Genomic DNA, 25,801 nt, shown 5'->3' with positions numbered 1-25,801 from the left:
ATTTTTTTTTTCTTTTTTCTTTTTTTTTGTTGTCTTTTTTTTTATTATTGTAAACAAATGGGATACATGTTGTTTCTCTGTCTGTACATGGCGTAAAGGCATACCATTTGTGTAATCATAAATTTACATAGGGTAATGTTGTTTGATTCATTCTGCCATTTTTTCCCTTCCCTCCATCCCCTCCCACCCCTCCGCTCCATCTATACAGTCCTTCCTTCCTCCATTCCTGCCCCCCTCCCTAAACCCAACTCCAACCCCAACACTAACCCTTCCCACCCCCCATTATGTGTCATCATCCACTTATTAGCGATATCATTCTTCCTTTGGTTTTTTGAGATTGGCTTATCTCACTTAGCATGATATTCTCCAGTTTCATCCATTTGCCTGCAAATGCCATAATTTTATCATTCTTTATGGCTGAGTAATATTCCATTGTATATATATACCACAGTTTCTTTATCCATTCATCAATTGAAGGACATCTAGGTTGGTTCCACAATCTGGCTATTGTGAACTGAGCAGCTATGAACATTGATGTGGCTGTATCTCTGTAATATGCTGATTTTAAGTCCTTTATAACTTTCTTTAAATTGGTGTTTTATAAATATGCATGCAGGTGAAATTCACTGTTGTATATTCACATATGTACATAGCATAATTTGGTCAGTTTTATTCCATATTTCTTACCTTTTTTCATCTCTCATCTCTCCTCCTCTACTTCACTGATCTCCCTTCTGTTTTCATGGAATAACATCCTTTTTACTCCACTTATTTTGCTCTAGCTTTTGCTTGACCTTTGATTTTCTGAGTCCAGCTTATTTAATTTAGCATGATGCTCTCCATTTCCAGTCATTTCCCAGGAACTGCCAAACTCCATTGTGCATACATACCACATGTCTTTATCCATTCATCTGTTGATGGACACCTGGGCTGCTTCTGTAACTTGACTGTTGAGAGTTGCACTGCTATAAACATTGATGTAGATGTATCACTATAAACTACAGATATAGTTCTGTTGGATAAGCAGTGAGATAGCTATAGAAAAAAATTTGTTCATTTTCTTTGTGATCTAAAACTTCTGTCTGTAATCACTTGTGCCATACAGTCTTTGCTAAACCATAATCAGGGACTTCACATATGCATGCTTGTTTCAGAATATTGAACTACTAGGAAAGGATTCCTCTTCATTGTACTCTGCATTTTACCTTAGACAGTGAGGATATTTAATGAAGATCAGTTGTTGCTAAAAATCTTCCCTTCTAACCCTACATTCTCTGAGACTGTATGGATAAGAATAATTCCTTTGACTTTATTGCCGAAGAGGAAACTTAGTCTTCCAAATATGAAGCTTCAGAACACAAATTAGGTAAAAAAAAAAAAATATCTCATAGCTAAAATTAAGGAATTGACAGTACTCTTGGAAAAGCTACAATTTTCATTTTAAAAATGTGCATTGTTTTTTATTCGAAATACTATCTACTATGATATATGATAGACTATTGTAACAAAACACCTACAGATACACTCACTTAATCAAGACACACATAATTATCCAAGTTAACAGTCTACTCTGGGGTGACTCTTTCATGGTGACTCTTACATGTCAAGGGCCAAGGCTCTGTCTACTTCGATAAGTAATTTCAGCCTGAGAACCAAAGTAACTGCTGCAGCTCCCACCATCATGCCCCCTATCTAGGAGGTTAGAAACTCTGTCACTAAAAGCATGAGAAGGCACATTGGAAACACAAATAGTCTCTGTGAATGTTACAACACAATCTTACTGCATTCAAAATAGTATTTTAAATTAAATATAAGGCACAGAAAGAAGCAGTGCTGTGAGTAGAGCGAGGAGAATTGGCCTGGTTCTGTTTGAAGACCTGATCTGTACAAAATAATTTGAGATCTTACTGTGTAAACAGAATAGGTTATCTAATTTGATACTCAAAATAACCCTCTGATCTAAGCACCACTATCCACCGTTTTCACAGGGAATGAGAGCAAGGCAGAGCAGAGCTAAGCTTCTGCAGACAAAGCTAGTAAGTGATGGACCTGGCACTTGAATCCAGGCCTTCTGATCCCAGAGTCTTCAAACCACTTCCTATCAACCCACTTGGGGTATCAGCCTATCTGAAGATTAGATAAAGAGGAAGGAGTCCCTAAAGAGCAGTATACTGAGTTTGAATAATTTTTTAAAATCTGAACTAGACTATGAAATATTGTTGTTATTTTTTTCTGGACTTCATTCTGAAGTATTTCTTTGCTTTTAAAGTCTGAGTGGTAGATGATAAGGATATATTCATGTTGATTCTTAATAAATGGATTCCAGCTGCATGCCAAGTAGCAACTTAGACCAAAGGAGCTGAAGAAAACAGATTTGAACTAAATGTGACTTATTTACTCCTGGGCAAATAAATCTGAGGCCTAACTTTCTGAACATCAAGAGTTGTTAATATGATTTAGGTATTCCTATATAAAAATACTTTAGACCACATGTAATCAAAGCCAGTTGAGAAACAAGGCTCTCCCAGCCCATGAGGATGAGCCTCATCTTCAGACTTTGTAGGTTTTAAGTTGTATTTAAATCATCACATTTATTAAATAAAAAGAGAAATTTGGCATGTTAAAATAACATTTCCATTCCCTAGGTGTATTAGTCTGCTAGCGACGCTGTAATAAATGTGACAGACTGATGCAGACAGGTATTTTCACAGTTCTGGAGGCTGAAGGTCTGAGATGGGTTTTCTGCTGGGTTGATTTCTTCAGAGACTCTCTTCTTGGTCCTCTGCCTGTTCTAAGGTAGTCAGTCCCTCAGGTGCCCCTTTCTGTGGTCCTAGTCTCCTCGTAAGGATACCAGTCCATCTTGTCTAAATGCAGTCACATTTTGAGGTACTAGTGATAAAGGCTTCAACATACATGTTTAGAGGACACAGTTCAGCCAACAGCACTAGAAACACGTAGGAAATGTGGCGGCTGTGAAATCAAACAACCCGCAGGGATGAGAACTTCATCACTTTTATGTTTCCTCCTCCCTGACTTGGGTTTGACCAAAACCAGATGTGGTACAGGTGTGCATTTCAGCAGCTATAAACCTCTTTACTCGAATGTTTGAGGGAAGATTTGTTAATTTAATGTACACATTACTTAAAACACTTAAAAGGCAATCTTGAACTTGCCACTGCTTATGTTTTCACCAGCTGGTTGAGAGGAAGAGTCAAGATCACGTTAGCAAATGTTTTGCAGGGAAGATAAGTGTGACTGAGTGGTCTGAGAAGACATGCCTGGCCAGGCATAATAGACACATAACAATACCAGTCTGCTACCAGAGGGCAGTAGTTAGTTGAAGCAGAGCAGGAATGAGTGGATATGGGTGTTCGGCACTTTTCTCAAGCAGTCTCCTTAGACAACTAAAGGTTCATGACAGCAAAAGGAAACCTCTCTTATGGGTTACAGGAGAGGATACAAGAGCATGAGCATATCATTGAAAAAGATTTGAAGTATTCTATGAAAAGAAAAAAAATCAAGGGAGTTTATTCCATCCATTTTGCACAAAAATATTCTAAATAAAACAATTTTTATCTACTTCACCGCTAGGTTTCTTTCATTGTTGAGCTCTGTTGAAAATGTGTAGACAAAAGCAAAATAGTGAACTTTATGGTTTGTAGGAATAATCTGGAGAATAAGTTGAGAGAAAATGAGGAAAACTATAAAAGTCAAAGGACCTTCCTGCAATTTTCTTAAAATAATCCTCAGACCTATGATATTTTTTGTAAATTAAACTTATCTGACTTAGAATGAAATGTAGTAAAAACAGTAACAACAACACTGACAACAACAACAACAAAACCTTGGCACGACACAAAAAGAATATTTTTGTTTATTTGTTTAAATGCCAAAAAAAATGGTGGCACTCTTAGGGGATCACAATGAAAGTGCCTGACATCAGCAAAGAGAACTGCTGGCATTCTATTTCATTTTTCTTTTGTCCTCACTACTTTCCTTGAGTTATCTCATTTAATGCTCAAAATAACCCTATGAGCTAAGCATCATCATCTCTTTTCATAGTTGAGGAAAGTGAGGCCTGCACAGACTCCACAAGCTGTCTGCAGGCACAAAACTGATGCAAGTTGGAATAATAGTACTGTACCATACTGCACATGATATAATATGCACAATTTGATATGGATAGTATTGGTATAAGACCTTGGGATCATCATTAATAATAATCCAACAGCAGCCCAATGATAGGTCACCATGCACCCTGGCGCATTGGATCACAGGCCTCATCGGGCCCCTCCTTTGCTGACTTTCCCTGGCTTCACATCTCACTGTCTTCACTTGCGTAAACTAACTCTGGTCATTCAGGAAATGTAGTTATCTCAAGGGACGTCCTTTTTCTCATTTCAGGGCCCTTAAGTATGCTGCTCACCTGACCTGAAATACAGCCACACAATTCCCCTTCCCTTCACTATCCGCACAATTAAGATTTCCTTTGCAAAGCACTTGGATATAATCTAGTCCCTCAGCAAATCCAGTACTGTAGGATTTCACACTTTGGCTCTGTTGCTGTTATTTTTTTTTTTTTTTTTAATGAAATATTCTTTATTATTTCTTTCTCTTTAGTAAATTTTTTTTTATTTGTTCTAATTAGTTGTATTTGAACATCAGACACAGTCATTCGTTTGCTTTTCAATGGTGTGTGTACTTTAGGAATCATAAACATCAGAGTGGCTTTCAGGAACGGAAACCAAGGAAGGGAGACCTGCGGTTGGCGCCTCCTGATCTCTCTGCTCCTTAAGTGGCAGTACAGGCAACAGTCTCACACTTGCTGTTCCAGGTGTCCTCTCTCTTCCCTTCTCTTCCTGTCTCCATAGTACTATTTTAGGGTAATCAGAAGATCACATAGTCTATACTTTGTCAGTAAGACATTATTACTTTTGTCTTTTGAACCTAATTTTTAAAATTTAATCAATTTGATATTATTTTCTTGGAAGGGAGTCCTGGGGATTCAACCCTGGAGGACTCTACCACTAAGCTATATCCCCAGTCCATTTTATGTTTTCTTTTGAGACAAGGTCATTCTTGCTCAAATGCTGCAGATCTCACTAAGTTACCCGGGCTAGCCTCAAACTTGTGATCCTCCTGCCTCAGCCTCCAGATAGGTGTTATTCTTTTACTGATTTTTCTAATTAATTGATGGGATTGATTAATTATTTTTCTTCAATTACCTCCCCAACCAATAATATTAGTCTCAATAATGTGCTTTTTCCTATCCGTCTACATACAATCAAGCTTCACTAACACACAGCCTAAAAAATAGACAACCTCTTGAAATACAATGTGATTTTCCAAATACCATCTTTCAGTCATGACAGACTTTTTCAAAATACTCATAAGAACTGTCTCCCTTTCTCACTTCTCATTCACTCTTTTGACCAGCCACCCTTTTTAGGCTCCTACTACTACACTCAGTCTACTCCTCTCAAAGTCCCTAATCTCCATGGTGCCAAGTACCACCATCACTTCTGTGTTTTCACTTACAAAACATCTAAGTGATAATCAAGCATTCTTTTTTTTTTGCTTCTTGAAAAACTTTCTTCTGATTTCCCCTCCTTACCTTAAAAGGTCCTCTTTTTCTTCTTCCTTAAATCTTGATTGCCTTCTGGACCTCTAAATATGGTAATATTTCAGGATTCATTCTGCCTGTTCTTTTTATTTCTATCTTTTATTTTCTCCTTAAGTGGTAACATTTTGCACCATTAATTATAATTACATCTGCATGTTGCTGTGTCCTATCTCTCTCCTATCTGTGTGTCTGTGTATCTATCCCTAGGCCTGATCTTTTCCTTGTGTCTTAATGCATATTTACATGTTTTTTATGCCCTGTTGCATCTTGTTATTATTATATCTCTAACCCTGGAATGATGCATATTACATTATATTATAGACTTTTGATGCTTAATGAGTATCTTAAAGTGGATCAAGTCACTGGAATGTTTCTAAATGTAACATATGCCTCCAACTGTGCAGAGAGAGAAAGAGTTCATATGTAAATATGATACTTTTTGAAACATTCTTTGAGAGTAAGTTTGCTTTTCTATATCATAGGTAAAGTATAACCTCCAAACATGAATTTTACTGATTTTTCATGTGTTTGTGACTATAAAATATCAAAATGCTCTTTTGTAATCTTTCAGTTTTCTGTAGAATACTTGGTATAGCATTTTCAAATCAAAGGTTTCATGTCATAATTTCATAGTAGACTTAATGTCTTTTTGAGGTTAATGCTTCTTTTTTAAATTAATTAATAATGGTGGTATTCTTAAAAACATCTTTTCCAAGTATTAACACTTTAACACATTATATCATATTAATTTTGCATGTTTAATACATTTGTTACATTTATAGCTCATGGAGTCAGATGCAGATAATCACATACATCTGTATTTGTGGATCATATGTGATTTTTAGCAAAGTTTGCAGTGAGCTTGTAAGTCTGTATATGAATGTATACGTGACAATATTTGTATGACTAAAACATTTTTCCATTTGCAAAGTAAAAAGACCAGTCTGTGTTTTCCTAAACAGTGGTGGAATGATCACAAGACTGAGATTCAGGAAAATCTTGTTTCTAATCCTGCTTTTGCTGCTAACATGATGTCAAGTCGTGTTACCCACTAGAATGTAAGCTCCACTCGGGCAGGCGTTTCTGTCAGTTGGATCACTGCTCTATCATCAGTATCTAGAAGAGACTGAACCCATAAACAGTGCTGAACAGATTTGTTGCATGAATTACATTTATCCAGATTTACAGTTTTCACAAATACAAAACATGTATAAAACAGCACTGCTTCCAACCCTCACATTCCAATTTAATATTAGAACTCTTATCAATTTAAATAAAACACATTCAAAGCTGGAACTATTTATGCAACCTCTACCTGGGCCTTGACATTGCTTAGTCTGTTGAAGCTCTTTTCATTGAATATTTATTTATATGAATAAGACAACAGCTAGATAGAAGTACATCTGCCATCTTCCCCCAGACTGAAACAAAAACTTTAAAATTATAAAGGTCTTCAAATTCACAAAATTAGGTAAGTACAAAAGAAAGTTTAATAACTAACCTCTCAAATGGTGGTTCCTTCAGTGCATGTAGTATGTATACTTTGGAAAATATTAAGGCATAAAACATACCCTTAGAATTTTAGGACACCCTGTAGATGGTACTCTTCTTTAAGGAAGCTGGATATCTCAATTTAAAATTACACACACACTAATAAAGATTATTCAGTTTTAGAGTGTTTCTTGTCATTCATTGAACAAATATGTGGTGAATGGCAACCTTTGGAAACTTGTGTTAGGAAGTGCAAAAGAAATCAGGTCCTGACAGTCTACATTCTGTGGTCATCTGGACGGCCAGCCATCCACAGAGCCCTGAGATCTCTGGCAGCAGTGTCTGGGCCAGAGTCAACATCGACGACATTAGAAAAACTGGAGAGGAAGCTTGGAACCCCGTGCACTACTGCAAGATGACCACCGCCTCCTGACCTCCAGGCCTCTCCACCAGTCACCTCGCCTGTCCTGCAGCGCGGTGCTTGCGTCTTCCCTGCTTCATGGCTTGTGTCCTCACTTCCTCCATACTCCTACCCAATGACCCCTGACTCCTTTTAAATAAAACCATTGCTGCTTTACCCATCATGCTCTACCCCCTTATCCTGCCCAGTATTTCTGCATATCACTTATTACCACCCATATTAATTGTTCACTTCTTTCCTATAGAATGGAAGCTTTATAATAGCAGGAACCTTGTCATTCATTTATATGTCCTCAGCACCTAGGACAGTAAATGACACATTGTAGGTGCTTCCCAAATAATTATTGGGTGGGTGGATTTTTCTAGCTAAGATTCTTATTATTTTCAGTAAGAATTGATATTCCACCCTGGATGTATTGCCTCACATTGCCTTTGATAAAAATTTTTTATAACTGTACTTGGCTCAGTACTTTGGTGATGTAGGTTAAGCATCCCTCCTCTGAAATGCTCGGGATCAGAAACTTTTCAGCTTCTATATTTTTTCAGATTTTGAAATATTTGCATATATATATATAAAATGACGTTCTTGGAGACAGGACCCAAATCTAAACACAAAATTCATTTATCCTTCATATATACCATATATTCAGAACCTGAAGGTAATATACAGTATTTTCAGGGCCCCTGCATTTCAGTTCAACTGATCACATGAAATAAGGTATAGAATATTCCACTGGTGGCATTGTGTCAGCACTCAAAAAGGTTGGTATTTTGTAGTATTTCAGATTTTTGGATTAGGGATGCTCAATCTGTATATACATAGGATTTGCCCTCTCAAGTGAAGTCTCACCAATATATGGACATGAATGAAATGTTGCTCTACCACAGTGACTTCTTAAGTGAACTACATCTATGAAGAAGGCATAATATACAAGTGAATAAACACCAAAACTAAACTGCCTTAAAGGCATTTTAAAAATGACCATAAATGAAGCCCTTATCTTCAGTAAGTATACATGTTCTACGAAGGCAAGTCAGATGGGCAGTATACACCAAAAAGGATAAAGAAAGAGAATTCCTGAGTCGTGTGGGAAAATTTAGACATCCATGCGAATACTGGTAGGAGTATAAATTGTTGCACTGTTTGTAAACGGCAACTTAGAAATCCCTATTGATATTAAACGGATTTCTACCCTTTTACTAGCATTTCAGTTTCTAAGAATTTATTCTATAAAAACTCTCATAATAACTGGAAACATCCAAATGCCCATCAACAAATAGGTGGCTTAATTTTGAAACTATAGGCATATAATGGAGCAGTACAATCATTATAAAGAGTAAATATAGAAATGTTTGTATTATGTTATATTGAATGAAATGAGAAAGTTGCACAGTAGAGTATATGATGTGATCCCATTATCAAGTTTATAACCACTGTTCCAGGTACTCAGGTTAACAGTAAGCAATATTCAAAATACACATGCCCTCATGGAAATTAGATCCTATCTGGGAAACATACAACAAACAGAGGACAGTTTAATGGCAGACAAAGCAGTGCTATGAAGAAAAACAAAGCACAAGGGAACAAAGAGTGATAGGGATCAGAAGAAGCCATTCTGAGGAGACATTGAAGCAGTGATCTGAGTAAAGTGAGGGAGCAGGGCAAGAACAAGGTACAGCCAGTAAGTAAGAAGGGCCCTGAGGAGGCATGCTGGAGTGTTTAAGGACATGCAAGAAAGGCTGTGTGCCTGGAGAACAAAGTCATGGAATGAGGAAGAAGGTGAAATCTGGGAGGTATCCCAAGCCAGATTATTTAGTATTTTGTGAGCCATGATGACAATTTGAGGTTTCCTTAATTTTGATGATGAGCCATTATAAGATCTTGAGCAAAGAAGTGACATGTTAAGATTTACAGCTTTTGAATCACAGTAACTGTTTTGTGGAGAATGTTCTGAGGAAGAAAAGAATGGAATGCAAGCCCTGAGGCTGTGTGGTCAGTTTTGCAGTCGTCTGAGTGACGAGAATGGTTAGAAGTGGAACTGGAGCAGTGGAGAGGAGGAAGGGTGTCAGATTTGTGATGTGTTTGAATATAAAAGCATGAGGATTAGCTGATGGATTGGACCTAGGTTGTGTTACAAAGAGAAATTGGGGATGATCATAGGGATTTGGCGAGAATAAATGAGTGGAGGTGCCATTTGCTGAGGGAATAGTTGGTGATGGAGGTGGGGAAAAGTCCCACTTTGTGTTAATGTTGGAATATCTGTTAGACCACTAAATGGAGGTAATAAGCAGTCAGATTAATGACTGGCATTTAGGAGAAAGGGTAGGACTGTAGATACATATTTAGGAGGCCTGAAAGCTTTTGCGGGGATCACTTAGGAAGCAAGTGTAAAAAAAGTTGCAAATGTCTAAATGCTCAGTCCTCCTATCTGAAAGTCTTCTAGAGGAAGAAGTTCTAACATAAGAGACTGAAATGGAGCAACCCAGTGAGAAGAGACAAAAAATAAGAGTACTGATCACAGAAGCAAAGTGAAAAGCAAGCATGGACATAGAAAAAAATAGCTTCTAAATTATTAAGCATCATCTTCTTTTAGAGGAATGAAATTATAAGCAATTTTCAACATTTTCTATTTCTGTAATATTTGAATACTTGATACACATACTGGTTTTGGAAACAAAAATGGCAACAATAAGGTTAAGAACAATGAAGCAGTAAAAACTTAATAAGCCCACTAAAAGAATATATAAGCATCAGTACGGAGTCTATTATATATTTGACTAGACAATTTACAAAAGGATTTCACTGACCAAAAATCAGGAAGAAATGCTACCTTTCACATGGCATATCTTAAGAGTATACTTAAGCACCTACTTTACAGAGGATTTGTGGGGAAAGACATTTATATTTGTATGTTTGTAGTTAACATTTATAGAGCATTTTCATGTTATTCATGATTATTGAATGATACAGAAAACAGAAAGTAAACCTGAAATGCTTGTAGAATGTTTAGATGGAAAATAGTGTCACAGTTTGTCTGAACTATTGGTACTGCTTATATGTATAATCAAAAAGTTTTAGTTTCATCTCCATGCTATGAATAGGGGCTTGAGGAAATTGCTCTGAACCTAAAGATTGCATCAAGAACTGAAGTTAAAATGATCAACCAGCATAATTCAGAGTGCAAATAGAGAATCACACCCCAAAACTGCCAGTCAGAAGTCATGCAGCTACACCAAAAGGCCATGAGATAGCTGTGTTGCCTTAGAATTAGGATGAAACCTGTTGTAGCTAATTAGGTTACCTATTTGCATATGCACCTAGTGTATGTTAAAGTGTTGTGAAAGTCATCAAAGAAATTACTACTGCTTCACTTTTTGAGGATTTCTAATACCTCATGGTACCAAACTGTTATTCTTCATACTTGGAAGTATCTCTTCTCTTTAAAGGACATGACCCATTTCTTTAGGTCTATTCTCACATGTTTGGAGAGTTTCAGACTAGGAGAAACCCAATAATTTGTTCAATATTATCTTTCCACCTAACTGTTTAGAGATAAATCTGAATTTTCACTGTATTTGTCAGAAGCAATAATACAGCAAGTTCATTTTGTTTCATTGAAATTAGGGTCCTCTCTGGAACTATAGCCATGGTCCACCTTCTGCTGTACCTTAGCCAAAGCACAATTTAATAAAAAGATTTAATTCAGCAAATTATTATTGACACTACTACTTTCCTGCTTAAACATTTAATCATAAAGAAAATTCACTCTGGTGCTTTTAGAACCTCATGAATTCAGGGGAAAAACTATCTAAATAGAACTTAGGGATTTTTTTTACTCTCTCCTGTCAGAGTCGGGCCACAAGAAGTTAAAAAGTACCATTCAGAGAAGCACAGAAACAGGAATGGCAGCAGAAATGAGGAAGATGGTGAGACAGCCCAGTCGTGAGTCCACTGATGGAAGCATCAACAGTTACAGCTCGGAGGGAAAGTAAGTGAGTCAGCAATCCAGTGGCCTTGGGACTACCCACTGTGTGTCGATCAGCAAAACAGCAAAGGCCCCTAGGGTTACTGTGCTGCTGCTTTATGTAACCTGAGTTTGGCCATCCATTTTACACCAGCCTGACCTCTTTCAAGCACCAGGATCACACCTCTGCCCCTCGTTACTCAAACCTATCAAAGGCACCAAAAAAAAAAAAAAAAAAAAAAAACTGAGTTACTATAAATAAGCCGATTTACATCATCTAGTAAAGCTAACATTTGCTAGACTAATCTTTCACTGATCCTATGGTATAGAAATGCTACATTTAATGGATTCTTTCTCAAGGAAAACTCATAGTATAGCCCTGTCACCAAAATCTAAATTAAAATTCAATAGTACGGAACTGATTTGTGATTTTCCTAGGTTTCTCCAAATTATTTTGGGCCCTGCGTTGTTGTAAGCAACTTACAGTTTCTTGATTTTAAAACATCCTTAACTCAATGTTTGTCCTTGGGGGAATATACTTCAGGATCTATCTACCTCATTATTTTTCTGGTTGAAGTTTTAGTTCTGAAATTAGTTAATTATGAAAAAATGTAATTTGGGTTTGTTTATGTAGTTTTTAACCATTTTATATGGATCATACACAAAACCTGCATTTTCCTAGGCTTAAGAATTTTTCTGGTTAAAAAAACTATTATTTGGGTAGTAGTACATCTCGCAATTAAATAATTATTATGCTTCAGTGGGTTACCTGGAGGTTCACCCTGTACAAATTTTTCATAATTATTCATTCATTACTATTGGAATCACTTGTACCCAATCTACTATTAAAAATTTATTTTCTTTTGCTGGAAACTTTGTATATTGCTTATATAATAAAATAAAATTATGCAAGTTAATGTTTATAATACTCTTTCCCATTTTTGAAACTAGTTGACCCCTGTTTATTTGATCAAATGATTGATATGCATGCTTCAGGTGTAGCTAAGAACAAAAATCAACAAATATGAAAGTTATTGAGATAAACTTGCTTAAAAAATACCAGTTTAATAATGTTGTATAATGCAGTGTGCAAATGAAAGACTAGAGACATTGTTTTCTGATACAAAAGATAAGAAAGAAAATTTATATCACCATGTGTAAGCCACTTAAACTCTCAAAGATTTCTTAGCCTCTGAATGGGATAATATTCTGTGTACTGTCCAATTCTTTTGGTTGTAGGGAAGTAATGTGTAAAAGCACAAAGAGAAAAGAAAGTTATGCCATAAAGAAATGTTACTTCAAAAAGTACTTATTGAAACCAGCTATGTAATAAGCATGGTTCTTGTTCCTCAGAGAGAGATGCATTAGTAAACAAAAAGAACACAATCACCACTCTTGTAGTGGTTTACAACTTTCAGTCAGTGGTAAGAAATAGAAATCTTTTAGCCAACTAATTTTCATCTGTACTAAATAAAACCCTCAGATAATTTGAACAACTAATTCATTCAAAGAATAAATATTTTATTTGTAAATAAGGACTTGTACTGTGCTATAATATAAAACCACTGTTTTAAATTTTAGCATTCATGTTACTTAATGTTCATGAGCAATTAGCTATGTAAGGTTGATAATATTAAAATTTGCATCTTATACACCAATAATACATTTATGTAGAAATGTGGATATGGTTTTAGAAGTGTTCACCTAATATATTAAAAATTCTCCTGCCAGGTGTGGTAACTCAAGCCTATAATCCCAGCAGCTCAGGAGGCCACAATTTTTTTTGGCCCTAAGCAACTTAGTGAGACCATGTCTCAAAAGAAAAAATAAAAAGGGCTGGGGATGTAACTCCTGGTTTCATTCCCCAGTACCCAAAAGAAAAAAAAAAAAATCCTGAATCAGATCTTAAATTGAGACTTTAGACCTTTTTTTACAGACAGTGAAAATAGTCTGCAAATAAATAGATTGTCTAAGTAGTGTTTATGTTTCGTGATCCCAAAATTAGTCACATGGAAACTAATAAAGACAATCTGGTAGATCCATTGCTTAGCATACACAAGTTCCTGAGTTGATCCCAGCACCACAGATCAGAAAGAAAAAAAAAAAAAATGTGGGAGATCTAACATCTTTGTTTTTGTTTTTGTTTTTGTTTTTGTCCTTTTGCTAATAGTTTAATATTTCCTGGAGTGCGACTAGGAGCTGACAGTCAGTTCAGCGATTTTCTTGATGGACTGGGACCAGCCCAGCTTGTTGGCCGCCAAACCCTTGCCACCCCTGCAATGGGTAAGGATCATTTTCCTACAGTAAAGCTGAGTTTCATGATTGTCACAATCATATAAAATAGTGTAATAGTAATACAAATTAGGAACAATACTTTAGAGTGTTCTTGGTTACACTTGACTATTCTAATTTCTAGTGCATTTTTCTTATTTGAGAAATTAGGAAAAATAAATAAAATGAGCCATAAATCTTTGAATTACCATAAAACTCTATCAAGACAGATTCTACAATAGAACCAAATGTAGGATAAAGATGCCATTTCACAGCATGCAGAAAAAGAGATGAAATGCTCAGAAAAGGATGTTGGCATAATTATTTAACTGAGTGAAAAGTAATTACAGAAATTGCCTTGCTACTTCACAACTTGTAAAAAAAACGTATGATATTTTAGACTCCATTGTAAATTTTAAAAAAGGAGAATGGACAAAGATTATTGGGAAATAATTCATCTTGGAGTGGACAACAACTTCCAAAGGATCAAATTGAAGTTAGAAAGTTGGAAAAATTGAAAAGGTGGTGTTTATACTAAACAACAGACAGTGGTATTGTGCTCATTCCTTTTGTGTGGTGGTCTCAGCACCACCACAGTGGTTTTAAGTAGTCCAAATACAAATTTTAGGTTCACGTACTCAGAGATAATTAATTACCTTTGGTTGCAAGGAGGATGCATACATGCCACAGAAGATGGTACTAGACAATTGTGGTTTGAGAATTGCTGCTTCAAATAGAAAAGTTGGGAAATGTATATGTTTGTAAATAATTGTGGCCTAGTGTGTATATTTTTAGATTTTGTTTTTTTCTCAGTTAAAATATTTAGGTTTCAAAACATAAATAAAAGGAAAGAAAACATCTGCAGGTTGAACATCCCATATCTATAATTTCAGTCAGTACACAAGCAAAGTAAAAATATTGTATAAAAGTACCTTCAGGCTACATATATAAGGTATACTTGAATATAAATGAATATATTTATTATTTATGCAAATATTATGAAATATTTCAAAATCTGAATATATATGAAATCTGAAGCACTTCTGGTTCCAAGCATTTTGGATAAGGTCATTCAACCTATACTAACATAGTATACTCTAAAGTAAGCTTTTCAAAAAAAAGATGATAAATGGCAAAAATTGTATGTAACATGTACAACAGATATTTCCCTGGATGACATGAGATTCTAGCTTGATAGGACCCATGGAGTACCCAGCAAACTAGATGAAAATAAATTAACCAAAAGACATATTTCATCATGAAATTTTACAACACTGGCAATTAACAGAAAATCCAGCAAGTTTCCTAAGAGAAAACTTAATGCTATACAAATCTACCAAAACACCAGATTCTTACTGGACTCTTCAGTAATACCTTAAACCAGATGACTATTAAGCATTACTAATCTTCAAGATTCTGACTAACAACTGATTTCCAGCTAGAACGTAAGATCCAGTCAAATTATCAAATAAGTTTGAGGATAGAATAATACATCTTTGGACAAGCAAGTTCTCAAGTTATTTTCCTTATATCCAGCACTGATCAGAAATCTACTGGAGGATTTATTTTAACAAAATGAACTATGTAAATTTTTTAAATTGGGAGTCAAAAAAGAGGAAGACAAGATCCAGAAAGTAAATTCTTCCTCACAGAAAGGAGATAATTATGAGATACCCAGCATGACAGAGCCTAAAGATCTAAAGATAACAGCAGAAGAAGGTTTTAATACAATCTGTACAAATTGTAGCATGTCAGGTTTTATAAGGCAAAATCTATAGGATACTTAATGTTTTTGCTTTTATGGAAGACAAACAACTAGGAGAGAATAAGGGTTTGAAGTAGTGATAAAAATGTAAGCAAATGCTTTATAAAAAGACACTTATTAAGTGAGGGAAAAAGGAAGATCTTCACAAGAAATAAGTAATCATAGTGTTCTAGTTCATACAGCTATAAATAAGGTTACATAATCATAATAATATAAATGTTAAATATTGGGAGAACGCAAATGACAGAAATTGTCAGGTATATGGTGTGAGAAGGAAGGCAGTTGAAAGAGATGAAAATGGGAGTTCAGTAATATTTAAAACTAAAAAAAGAAAAACACTTTATAAATATGGTGTTTAGAAACAGGAAAATGCCAAAAAGTAAAAAAAAAAATCAGATAAAAATATTGAAAATTTTGAGCAGTGACTTTTAGAAGGCCAGAAGTTGAGAGGGAATAGTTGTCTGTTGTTTATACGAATAATAGACCTTTTACAGTTCTTTGACCCTGTATACTCTGTGCATGTGATTAATAAAACCTTGAAAAAGTTTAAATGAAAAAAAAAAAAAGAGAGAGACCTCTAAGAGCTAGGATCTAAAAGAATTATGAAGCTAATGAGAAAGTCTGGAACAATGAAGTTGATCAACTGATCTGGCAAATAGAATTCACACCTGAGAAGCTGGTCAAGCCAACTAAAAATACCTTCGAAATAATTATAATGTCATTTTCAGAGATAAAGCTTCATGTGTAAACCACACACAAAAATAAATAAATAAATAAAAAGAGATTGTTAAAAACGAGCATATAGTTTGAATAAAATGAATTGGAGAATGAAAACTAACGACTAATATTTATCGCTTGGTTCATGAATTAAATGGGTTTACTGAATGTAGCTAAAGATAGAATTAGTGAAATGCAAGGAGGACCGTAGAAAAATCATCACAAGTTCAGCCTGTTCAAATTGTTTATTTTTAAACAATAGAGGAGAATTCAAGATGTAGGAAGAATAAACTAACAAATTGAAACTTACGCTAATAGGATCCCAAAGAGAGAATAGAGATACTTTTTAGAAAAAACATAATGGTGGCAGAATGAGTTAAGAAAAATATGAAATCTGAGAGATTGAAAGAACCTACTGAGTGCTGAAATGAAGAATATTAGAAAACAAACAAGGACCTTGCACTTATTATTTCAGGACCTCATCCCAAGTCATGAAGAAGAGTCATGAGGATGATAAGGAAGATTGTTTCACCAATAAATGAAGTAAATCAACAGCTTTAATTTCTCAGCAATGCAAAATAAATAAATTAATAAATAAAAAGCCTTAAAAAGAACCAATTCTCAAAATGCTTAAGAAAAGAACTACCAGCTTTTATTCAGGAATAAAGATGAACTAGAGGCATATACATTCACGTGCAGACTCAAAGTTTACTGCTCTTTACTGAAAGATGTACTTCATAAAGAAAAATAAACTAAAAAGAATGAAGAAGCAAAGATGAAAAGAACGAATGAAACGACCCATTAATAAAATGAATTAATAATTATTATATAAACTAAATAAAATAAGGTTTTCAGTGTATGTTTTAAAAAACACCCAGGAGAAAGCAATATAAAACAAAATAAAATGAAGATGCTGGTCGAATTCTATATGAGAGTTCTTGAAGAGTCTTGTCTTTTTGGGGAGTAAGTAGAAAAACTGGTTTTAGATTTTGGTATAAATGTAAAAATGGGAATCTGTATGTTAAATATTTAATAAGAGCCTCTAAAATAATAGAAATAAAATATTTAAATTCTATGCTAGTAAAAGGATAGACATAAATAAATGAATATGCTTATATGATAGTAGACAAAAGGAAAGGAACAAAAATAGGTCAATTTAAAACAAAAATACAAAATAAATTTACTTCTAAAATTAATCACAATACATGAAATAGGATTTTCTCAAACATAAATGGATCAATGATATTGAAGAAACAAAAAAAAAAATAGCTATATGTTCACCAGACATAATGTCTGGAAATAAATAATGTAAAGGTTAACAAAAATGATACAGAGAATGTGGCTACACCAATGGTGAAGTAGGTAATTCATGCCAAACCTCCTACTGAAAATACCTAGAATATCTACATGTTTGCTTCAATGCCTGGCTCCTGGGGAATGCAGATGCCTTGGGTAAGGGTGAGCCTTATGTCTACAGCTTCTCTTCTACTGGAGGGATTTGCTGTTTTCTGTTGCCTTGCAGAGGACCTGAGAAACTGAGCTGTGTATCTTTTTATTTATAAAACTTAGGCAAGAAATTTGAGTTAGCCTATTGATCTGTCTTGCTCTCCATTAGGAGCTAAAAGTTCTCTCTACCCTGAAAATATGTGCAAATTGAAAGTAGGTGGGACTCTGTAGGAGCTAGGGCTCTAATCACCTTAGTCCTTGATATTCATTAAAGTGATCCAAGACTGCAGACACCTTGCAAAACAAAAATAAATCATTTCTGATAAAAGACAACATCCTAAGTAACAGCTTTTTTTTTTTTTTTCTAAAAACAACTTAACACACATCAAGCACAAATACCAGGCACACAAGAAAGGAAAACCAAAATAATTTTAAATGCAGAAACAGCATACACTAGAAACAAACTCAAAGTGATTCCAGAGATTAGAGTTAAATATTCAGAATAAAAATAATTCTATGTTTCAAGGAGCTTCAAAAAAAAAGATTGAGATTTACTCCAGAAAATAAAAACCACTAAAAAGAACACAATGACAATTCTAGACTTGAAAAACATAACTAAACTTAAGAACTGAATACTTGAGTTCCCAGTAGTTTATGCAGAGCTGGGGAGATAATTGATTAACTAGAGAATAAGCCATAAGAAGGTATCTAGAATTAATCACAGCTATAGATGGATGGAAAATATAAATAAGAAGTTAAGAATGGAAAGTAAGGAGAGGTTTAACATATGTGCAATTAATGTTCCAGAACAATGGAGGAGAATATAATGCAGAATACACAATGAAAAATGTAATGTCTGAGGTCAGGTGCAGTCAAGTACACAGTAATCCCAGGGGCTCAGAAGGCTGAGGCAGGAGGATTCCAAGTTCAAAGCCAGCCTCAGCAACTTAGAGAGGTTTTAAGCAACTTAGCAAGACCTTGTCTCAAAATAAAAATATAAAAAGGGCTGGTGATAATGCTCAGTGGCTAAGTGCCCCTGGGTTCAATCACCAGTACCAAAAATAAATAAATAATGACTGAGAAATTTTCTAAACTGAAATAAACATCAGTCATACTTTCCAAAGTCCCTATAAACCATATGCAAAAAAGTCCAGCAATATTAAAAATGATAATATCACAACCAAATTATATTTTTTTCCACAAACACATAGCTGGTTTAATATTTGAAAAACTAATATAATTTGCCACACTAATATAATTGAAGACTAAAAATGACTATCTTAATACATACAGAAGAAATGTTTGCTAAAATTCAGTATTCTTTTTTTTTTTTTTTTTGCGGTACTGGGGATCGAACTCAGGACCTTGTGATTGCGAGGCAGGCACTCTACCAGTTGAGCTATCTCCCCAGTCCCCTCAGTATTCATTTTTGATTTAAAAATTTCAGGACTGGAATTGTAGCTCACAAGGCACTGGGTTTGATCCTCCGCACCACATAAAAATAAATAAAATAAAGGTATTGTGTCCATCTACAACTAAAAAATATTTTTTAAAAAATCTCAGTAAACTATGAATAGAATGAAGCTTACTTAGTCTGATAGTTTCTACAAACATGTATTTGTGCATATGTATACACATCAGATTGGACCAAAAAAATGAAATATTTCAGTATAAAGACAAATGCTTTTAGAAATACACATCCTCAAATACCATTGTTAAAGTTAAAAACTATTTAGTCCCAGTTAGAATAACATGCCAATATTTAGTAAAAATGAAAATGTGTATATGCGCTATAACCAGTCGGTTCCACTTATAATTATATATCCTCATAACTGTCTTTGGAGCACTTTTTTATAATGGCCCCAATGGGGGGAGGGGAAGACCACTAACTGAAGATTAGTCAAAAAAAATATGGAATAGTCACACAACAGGTTATCATATAGATACTGAAAGGAAAGATCTAGATCTGTATACATCAACTTGGATGGTTGTCTAAGAAAAATTAAGTGAAGAAAGAAAGTGGCTAGATGATACTGCTTACACAAATGTCTAAACTTTGGAAATTTGGGATCTATGATTATTCTAAAAATATAAACCATCAAAAGTAATTTAAGAGGAAACAGAAGGTAGGAAAAACCTAGAAGTATAAGCATTAATATGTAATGGGGCTAGGTTACATATCAGCTGGGGATAGGTCCAAATGATTTCACAGATGAGTTCTAAAACGTATGAATGCAGGATACATGAAAATTCTGGAACAAACATACCAAAGAAATAAAAATGAGGGACCTATCTCCCACTCCTGCTGATTGCTAACCTAATTTCTTATCATACTATACATAAGCCTCTACCTCCCTAATAATCAAAGAAATGCAAATTAATATAAATTTTAAACCATCAGATTGACAAAAATTAGATATATTCCTCAGACCAATATGAGCATGGGAAATAGGAAGACAGATATTTCTGGTAGCAAGGAAAACTGGTACAGCCTTTCTAAAGAATAGTTACAGCTATCTAAAGGATGGTTGCTGTTGTACGTGAATTTATGAGAGTCCATAGATACACACATTTAAAATATGGGAACTTAATGTCCAAAAAATAACTGACCAAGTGTACAAGAATTCCTCTAAAACTGTTCATCGGAGTGCTTTTATAATCATAACAATATAAATAACCCATATTTTCATCAACAGGGAGTTGTTTAAATAGGTAAAGACACATCTATTCACAGTGGCCTTTTCGTCAATAAAATGACAATGTATGATACGTAGATGATGATGTGTAGATGGAAAGATAGATAGAAAAAAGTATTCATGAAATTACTAGGATATTCACCAAAATATTAATAGAAGTTTTCTATAAATAATGGAAAAACAAATAATTAGATTTTTCATCAATAAGCAATGGATGACATAAAGCAAAGATCTCATTAAAGTACAAGAATCATGTGCATACTTCAGGGTTATAGTTAATGATTTTTTTCCCATTAATTTGTGAATCTTTTAAAATGGATTAGTAACAGAGAAACATCAAAATTTGATTTGAAAACCAGGAAAGAACAATGGGTTATGGCAGGCCATCCTAAATATTAGTTTCTTATCAAGATCATAAAGATAGTTGGAGTTTGTTAGGGACCTCTGTGTTTTAACTGCTCATAACTGCAAAGAAGCTGAGACATTTTTCTTTGCCCCACTTGCAGGTGATATACAAATTGGAATGGAGGATAAAAAGGGCCAATTAGAAGTTGAAGTTATTAGAGCACGAAGTCTGACGCAAAAACCTGGCTCCAAATCTACACCTGGTGAGGGAAACTCCTGCTCATTAATAAGTACAGGGAAGGCATGAAAGTACGGTCCCCTGCATATTAGGCAGAACCCTGAGATGTGTGCTGCATTTGAGTTTGATATGCTTTCTTGTGCATCATCCAGCTGAGTAAAAAGGCAGCTTTTCTGTGATCTCTGATTGCATAAAAGTGGACCTGAGTTTTCTTTGCATGGTTATTCTGTTAGAAGGTATTAGGAAGAGTATTGTTGTATTTTTTAAAAGCTTATTTACAGCTGTTTCTTAAGTCATAGCAATTATTTTCTTTTCATACATTTGCAAAGGCAAAAAAGAAAAAAGGATTTAGTTCTAATCATGAACAGTGAGCTCTAAGACATAAACCTGCATTGTAATGCCCGCCATAAACAAAGAATATCAAAAATCTTTAAGATAACTTTGTTGACACTGGTTTAAAATGAGGAAAATGACGGTCGTGGTAATAGGTAGGTTTTTAGAAGTAGACTTTGTAGAGCAATGGATATTTAAAGTGATCTAAAGAGTTGATGGGCAACATTCAATAAGCATCTCTAATTCTCTCATGAGGTATTTTCTAATTAAAAAAGTGAATTCTTTTTGTTAATATGCCTTTTTTAGCACCATATGTGAAAGTTTATCTTTTGGAAAATGGAGCCTGTATAGCCAAGAAGAAGACAAGAATTGCACGGAAAACACTTGATCCTTTGTATCAGCAGTCCCTGGTTTTTGATGAAAGTCCACAGGGTAAAGTTCTTCAGGTCAGTAATAATTTGGTCTTTTACATTTTAATATTTATGTTAACCATATAAATATTGAAGGCATGGCCAAACATGAGGAGAATAAAATTCAGTAAAGGTAGTATTGTATAACCTTGCATAGGAAAAATAACCACAAGTAGTTGATTTTCAATACAAAAATACATAGTATTAACAATATCTATGGATCAAGTGGAAAACAAAATTTTTATTTTCTCTCTCCCTCTTCTTGATCCTCTCCTTCTACCTTTGCCCTGCCTCATCCCTCCCCTTTTGATAGATAGATAGATAGATAGATAGATAGATAGATAGATAGATAGATAATGGTTAGCCATTACTGTGTATCAGGCATGAGCTATAAAGAAGAAGAAGAAAGAAGAAAATAGAATCATACAGGTACCTTAGTGAACCCCAGATGTATTTGCTAGGTACTCATATACCATTACCTCTTTTTAAAGTTTGTAACTACATGTACAATAAATATTATTATCATTTAAAAGACTATGTCTGAGGAACACAGAGATTAATTCAAAAAAGTTAGTAAGTTGAAGAGCAAGATTCACCAGCCCTGCCCTGAAAGCAGGTGAATACATTGAGTAGAGAAACTTGATGGATGACTGAAGGATTGGAACATAGAGCCTGAGCATTACATGTGATGGAAAGCTCATCCAACACCAATGGGAGGGGCCCAGACTGTGATAACTGTCAATGAGCTGACTGCTGTTAACCACCCTATCAAATCAAAATCGTCAGGCTAGTCCTCAAAAGGTACCACCAGCTCACAGTCATTTTTCAACCTACCCCTTTACTACCAAGTCTATAATATAAAAAAGTGAAGTAAATAATGTCATTATTTTTGCATACCCATGGTACATGCACTTGCTGGCACCTTGAATTAAATTGTTTGTTTTACCTGCCAAGGTTCAAAATTTTATTTTTTAGAACTCTATATAGCCCTTTACATTGCTTATTATATAGTACTTAACAAGAAAGATATTGAATTTACTTGTTTTAATATATATTTGTTCTTATTAGTTAAAATGTATTTTGACATATTATACCTACATGGAGCATAATTTCTTATTCTTTGGTTGTACGTGATGTAGAATTACATTGATCAGTAATCGTATAGGCACATAGGACAGTAATGTCCAATTCATTCTACTACCTTTCCTATTCCCATTCCCCTCCTTTCCCTTCATTCCCCTCTAATCCAAAGTACTTCTATTCTTCCCTACTCTCTCCCTTATTGTGAATTAGCATCTGCATATTGGAGAAAACATTCAGCCTTCAGTTTTTTGGGTTATTTCACTTAGCATGATATTCTCCAGTTTCATCCATTTACCAGAAAATGCCATAATTTCATTCTTCTTTATAGCTGAGTAACATTCCATTGTGTATATATACCACATTTTCTTTATCCACTCATCTGTTGAAGTGCACCTAGGTTGGTTCCATAATTCAGCTATTGTGAATTAGGCTGCTATAAAATTGATGTGGCTGTGTCACTGTAGTATGCTGATTTTAATAGACATCTTTATTTGTTTAGCACAGCTTATATTAGATAACACCCCTCACTGACTAGGGTAATAATACTCACATTCTTTCAAGTTTGAAATTATTGCAAACTGTTTCTGAGCACTGTAACATTAGTAATTCTTCTTATCCTTGCCTCCTCCTTGGTGTTAAATCTTTCCTCTCCTTCACTAACTGGCCCATATTTACAGAATAGATGTGTTGAACCCATCAACCATGTGAAAGAGAAAGAAGTTCAAGTTATGGTTATGTTGCATTTCTCTGTCTCTACAGGTGATTGTCTGGGGAGACTATGGCAGAATGGACCATAAATGTTTCATGGGTGTGGCTCAAATCTTGTTGGAAGAACTCGATCTCTCCAGCATGGTCATCGGATGGTACAAATTGTTCCCACCTTCATCACTGGTGGATCCCACAGTCACTCCTCTAACCCGCCGGGCTTCCCAATCATCTCTGGAAAGTTCAACTGGGCCTCCCTGCATTCGATCATAGTGAACTCATACCAGAGTCATTCCAATAAAACTCTACCTTTCAGGATAATAATCTGAACCAGATATTTCATGATCAAAAGCATTGTTGGAGACAGACAATCAACTTGTGTTTTGCTTGTAGTAGTTTTTCAGTAATATGTCCCAATCGTTGTTTCAAACATGGCTTCATATGACAGAACAAGGCAATCTATCAAATTACAGTGAGAATCAACGTGCTAGTGAGAGTCACTGATGCTTCTAACAAACAGAAAAAGAGGAAATTTCAAGTTCACAAACACACACGCACATGCACACACACCAAATTGAATAAACTGGAAACTCTCACTCTGTGAAAATTTGTATTTTACACATTTCTACACAGACCACATGCAGTGTTATTTCCCTGGTGTTTAAGAAGGTTTTTGTTCTTTTGTATGTTTTGGTTATTTGTGTGTTGTTTGTTGGTGTTGGGTTTCTTGAGTTTTCATTTTGCTTTGTCCTCACTGTTTTTATTATTTCCACTAGTTTTTTGACTATATCCTAATAGGCTCTGTGATGCTAACAGAGACCCTTCCTTTCTTTTTCCAAAAGTATCCAAAAAAAGGGCTGAAGCAGTCTCTGTAGCATCTCCCCAAAGTTTTCAAGAGATAGATGAGATGAGGCCAATTAAGTGTTTCATTGACCTTAATTTTATAATTCTTCAAAGTCTTATGTGTGGAAACCCAAAAGAAAAAGTTATCTTCCAGAATAAATAATCACAGAATTAATTTTTAAATGAGGAACATATCTGTTTGCATTCCAGAAAATTAATTTGCATTTTCCATTGTTTTGCATGGAAAACTTTTAAGTCAATCTGCAGCTAATGCTGGGGACTAAAACTTATCACATAATTGTACTTTGAAAATACTCCTTGTAATGCCTTTTTCTTCCTGATATCAAAAGAAAATATGCTTATGTGTACAAAGCATACTTTTGACTTCCCAGAAAGGTGACTAGGAATAGACTTGAGCCTAAGACACTGTCAGCTACACCCAGGCTTCTCAGCCATGCCTCAGTGTAGACACCTTCATCTACCCTGGAAGGAGCACGGTATGAGCTGTTCAATATGCCACTGGAAATTCCAGTTGAAATATTCTGCACTAAACTAATGTTTTTATTGAATTTTAGTTTACATTTCTTTGAGGTCGATGCAAGCACAAAGCTTGATTTTTTAATGCAAAGTATCTTACTTTTTTGGGAGAAAATAAAACAAAGTCAAACTTCAATTTGCATTTCCTTCATTTGAGTTTTTCTTGGCCTTGACTTTCCTTTGTGACATTCTGTATATGTGCTACAAACTGCAGACTCTGCAGGTGCATAGATATGTTCTCCCTCCTTTTATGAGTCATTCAATTTTGTGATTACACAAATAGAGCAGCATGACTTGGAACTGTTCAAAGCTGCATGCGTGTTTTGTAAAAAAAAAAAAAAAGAAAAAGAAAAAAAAAAAGAAAAGAAACAAAAGGTTATTTAATAATGTATGTTAGTTCCACATAGGCCAGCTTGTATGTTGCATGTACTTGTACAGTTTGCTCGTTAATTACTATACTAAAATAACCAAGAAATCTAAGCCATCCATTTTTGTTATAGACATTTTGCAGGTTTTAGCCAGACTCAATCTGTGGGTCTGGGGTGAAATGTCTATAGATGGACTTTATTTTTTACCCTCTGGAAAACGTGATGTAGTACGGACCAAATTCCTTCTAATAAATATTTTGGTGTAGATTCCTACTGTGGGGCTGTAACACATGTAGACACTGTGTACACACTAGGTTTTAATCCATAGACATACTGCCTGCACCAAGTGAATTATTTATTATTATTTACACATGCCAGAATTATCTGCCCATCATTCCACAGGGCACAGATTGACCACTGCTCAACAGACTGAGCAGGAGGAGCTGAAGCATTGGTGCACTTCTACTAGATTCCGTTCTGTCTTAGTGGCCAACAATCAAATGATAATAATTGGATAGTATCTTTCTATTTTGACCACTTGTCTT

General features: G+C 34.8%; 1 protein-coding gene across 1 annotated transcript in view; it reads left to right on the top strand.

Moving 5' to 3' along the window:
- The window catches only part of Rims1 (regulating synaptic membrane exocytosis 1), a 449,118-nt gene extending 423,856 nt beyond the window's left edge, over window positions 1-25,262 (top strand). The window contains 5 exon segments of the mRNA XM_047559146.1: window positions 11,385-11,523; window positions 13,670-13,782; window positions 20,901-21,002; window positions 21,617-21,756; window positions 23,563-25,262. Coding sequence (XP_047415102.1) covers window positions 11,385-11,523; window positions 13,670-13,782; window positions 20,901-21,002; window positions 21,617-21,756; window positions 23,563-23,781 — 713 coding nt within the window. The 3' untranslated portion in view covers window positions 23,782-25,262.
- Window positions 25,263-25,801: the final 539 nt, after the last annotated feature.

Source organism: Sciurus carolinensis, chromosome 7 (genome assembly GCF_902686445.1).
Source record: "Sciurus carolinensis chromosome 7, mSciCar1.2, whole genome shotgun sequence".
NCBI classification, from domain to species: Eukaryota; Metazoa; Chordata; class Mammalia; order Rodentia; family Sciuridae; genus Sciurus; species Sciurus carolinensis.
The sequence above is the reverse complement of the archived record's forward strand: the minus strand, read 5'-3'. Positions and strand labels throughout refer to the sequence as shown.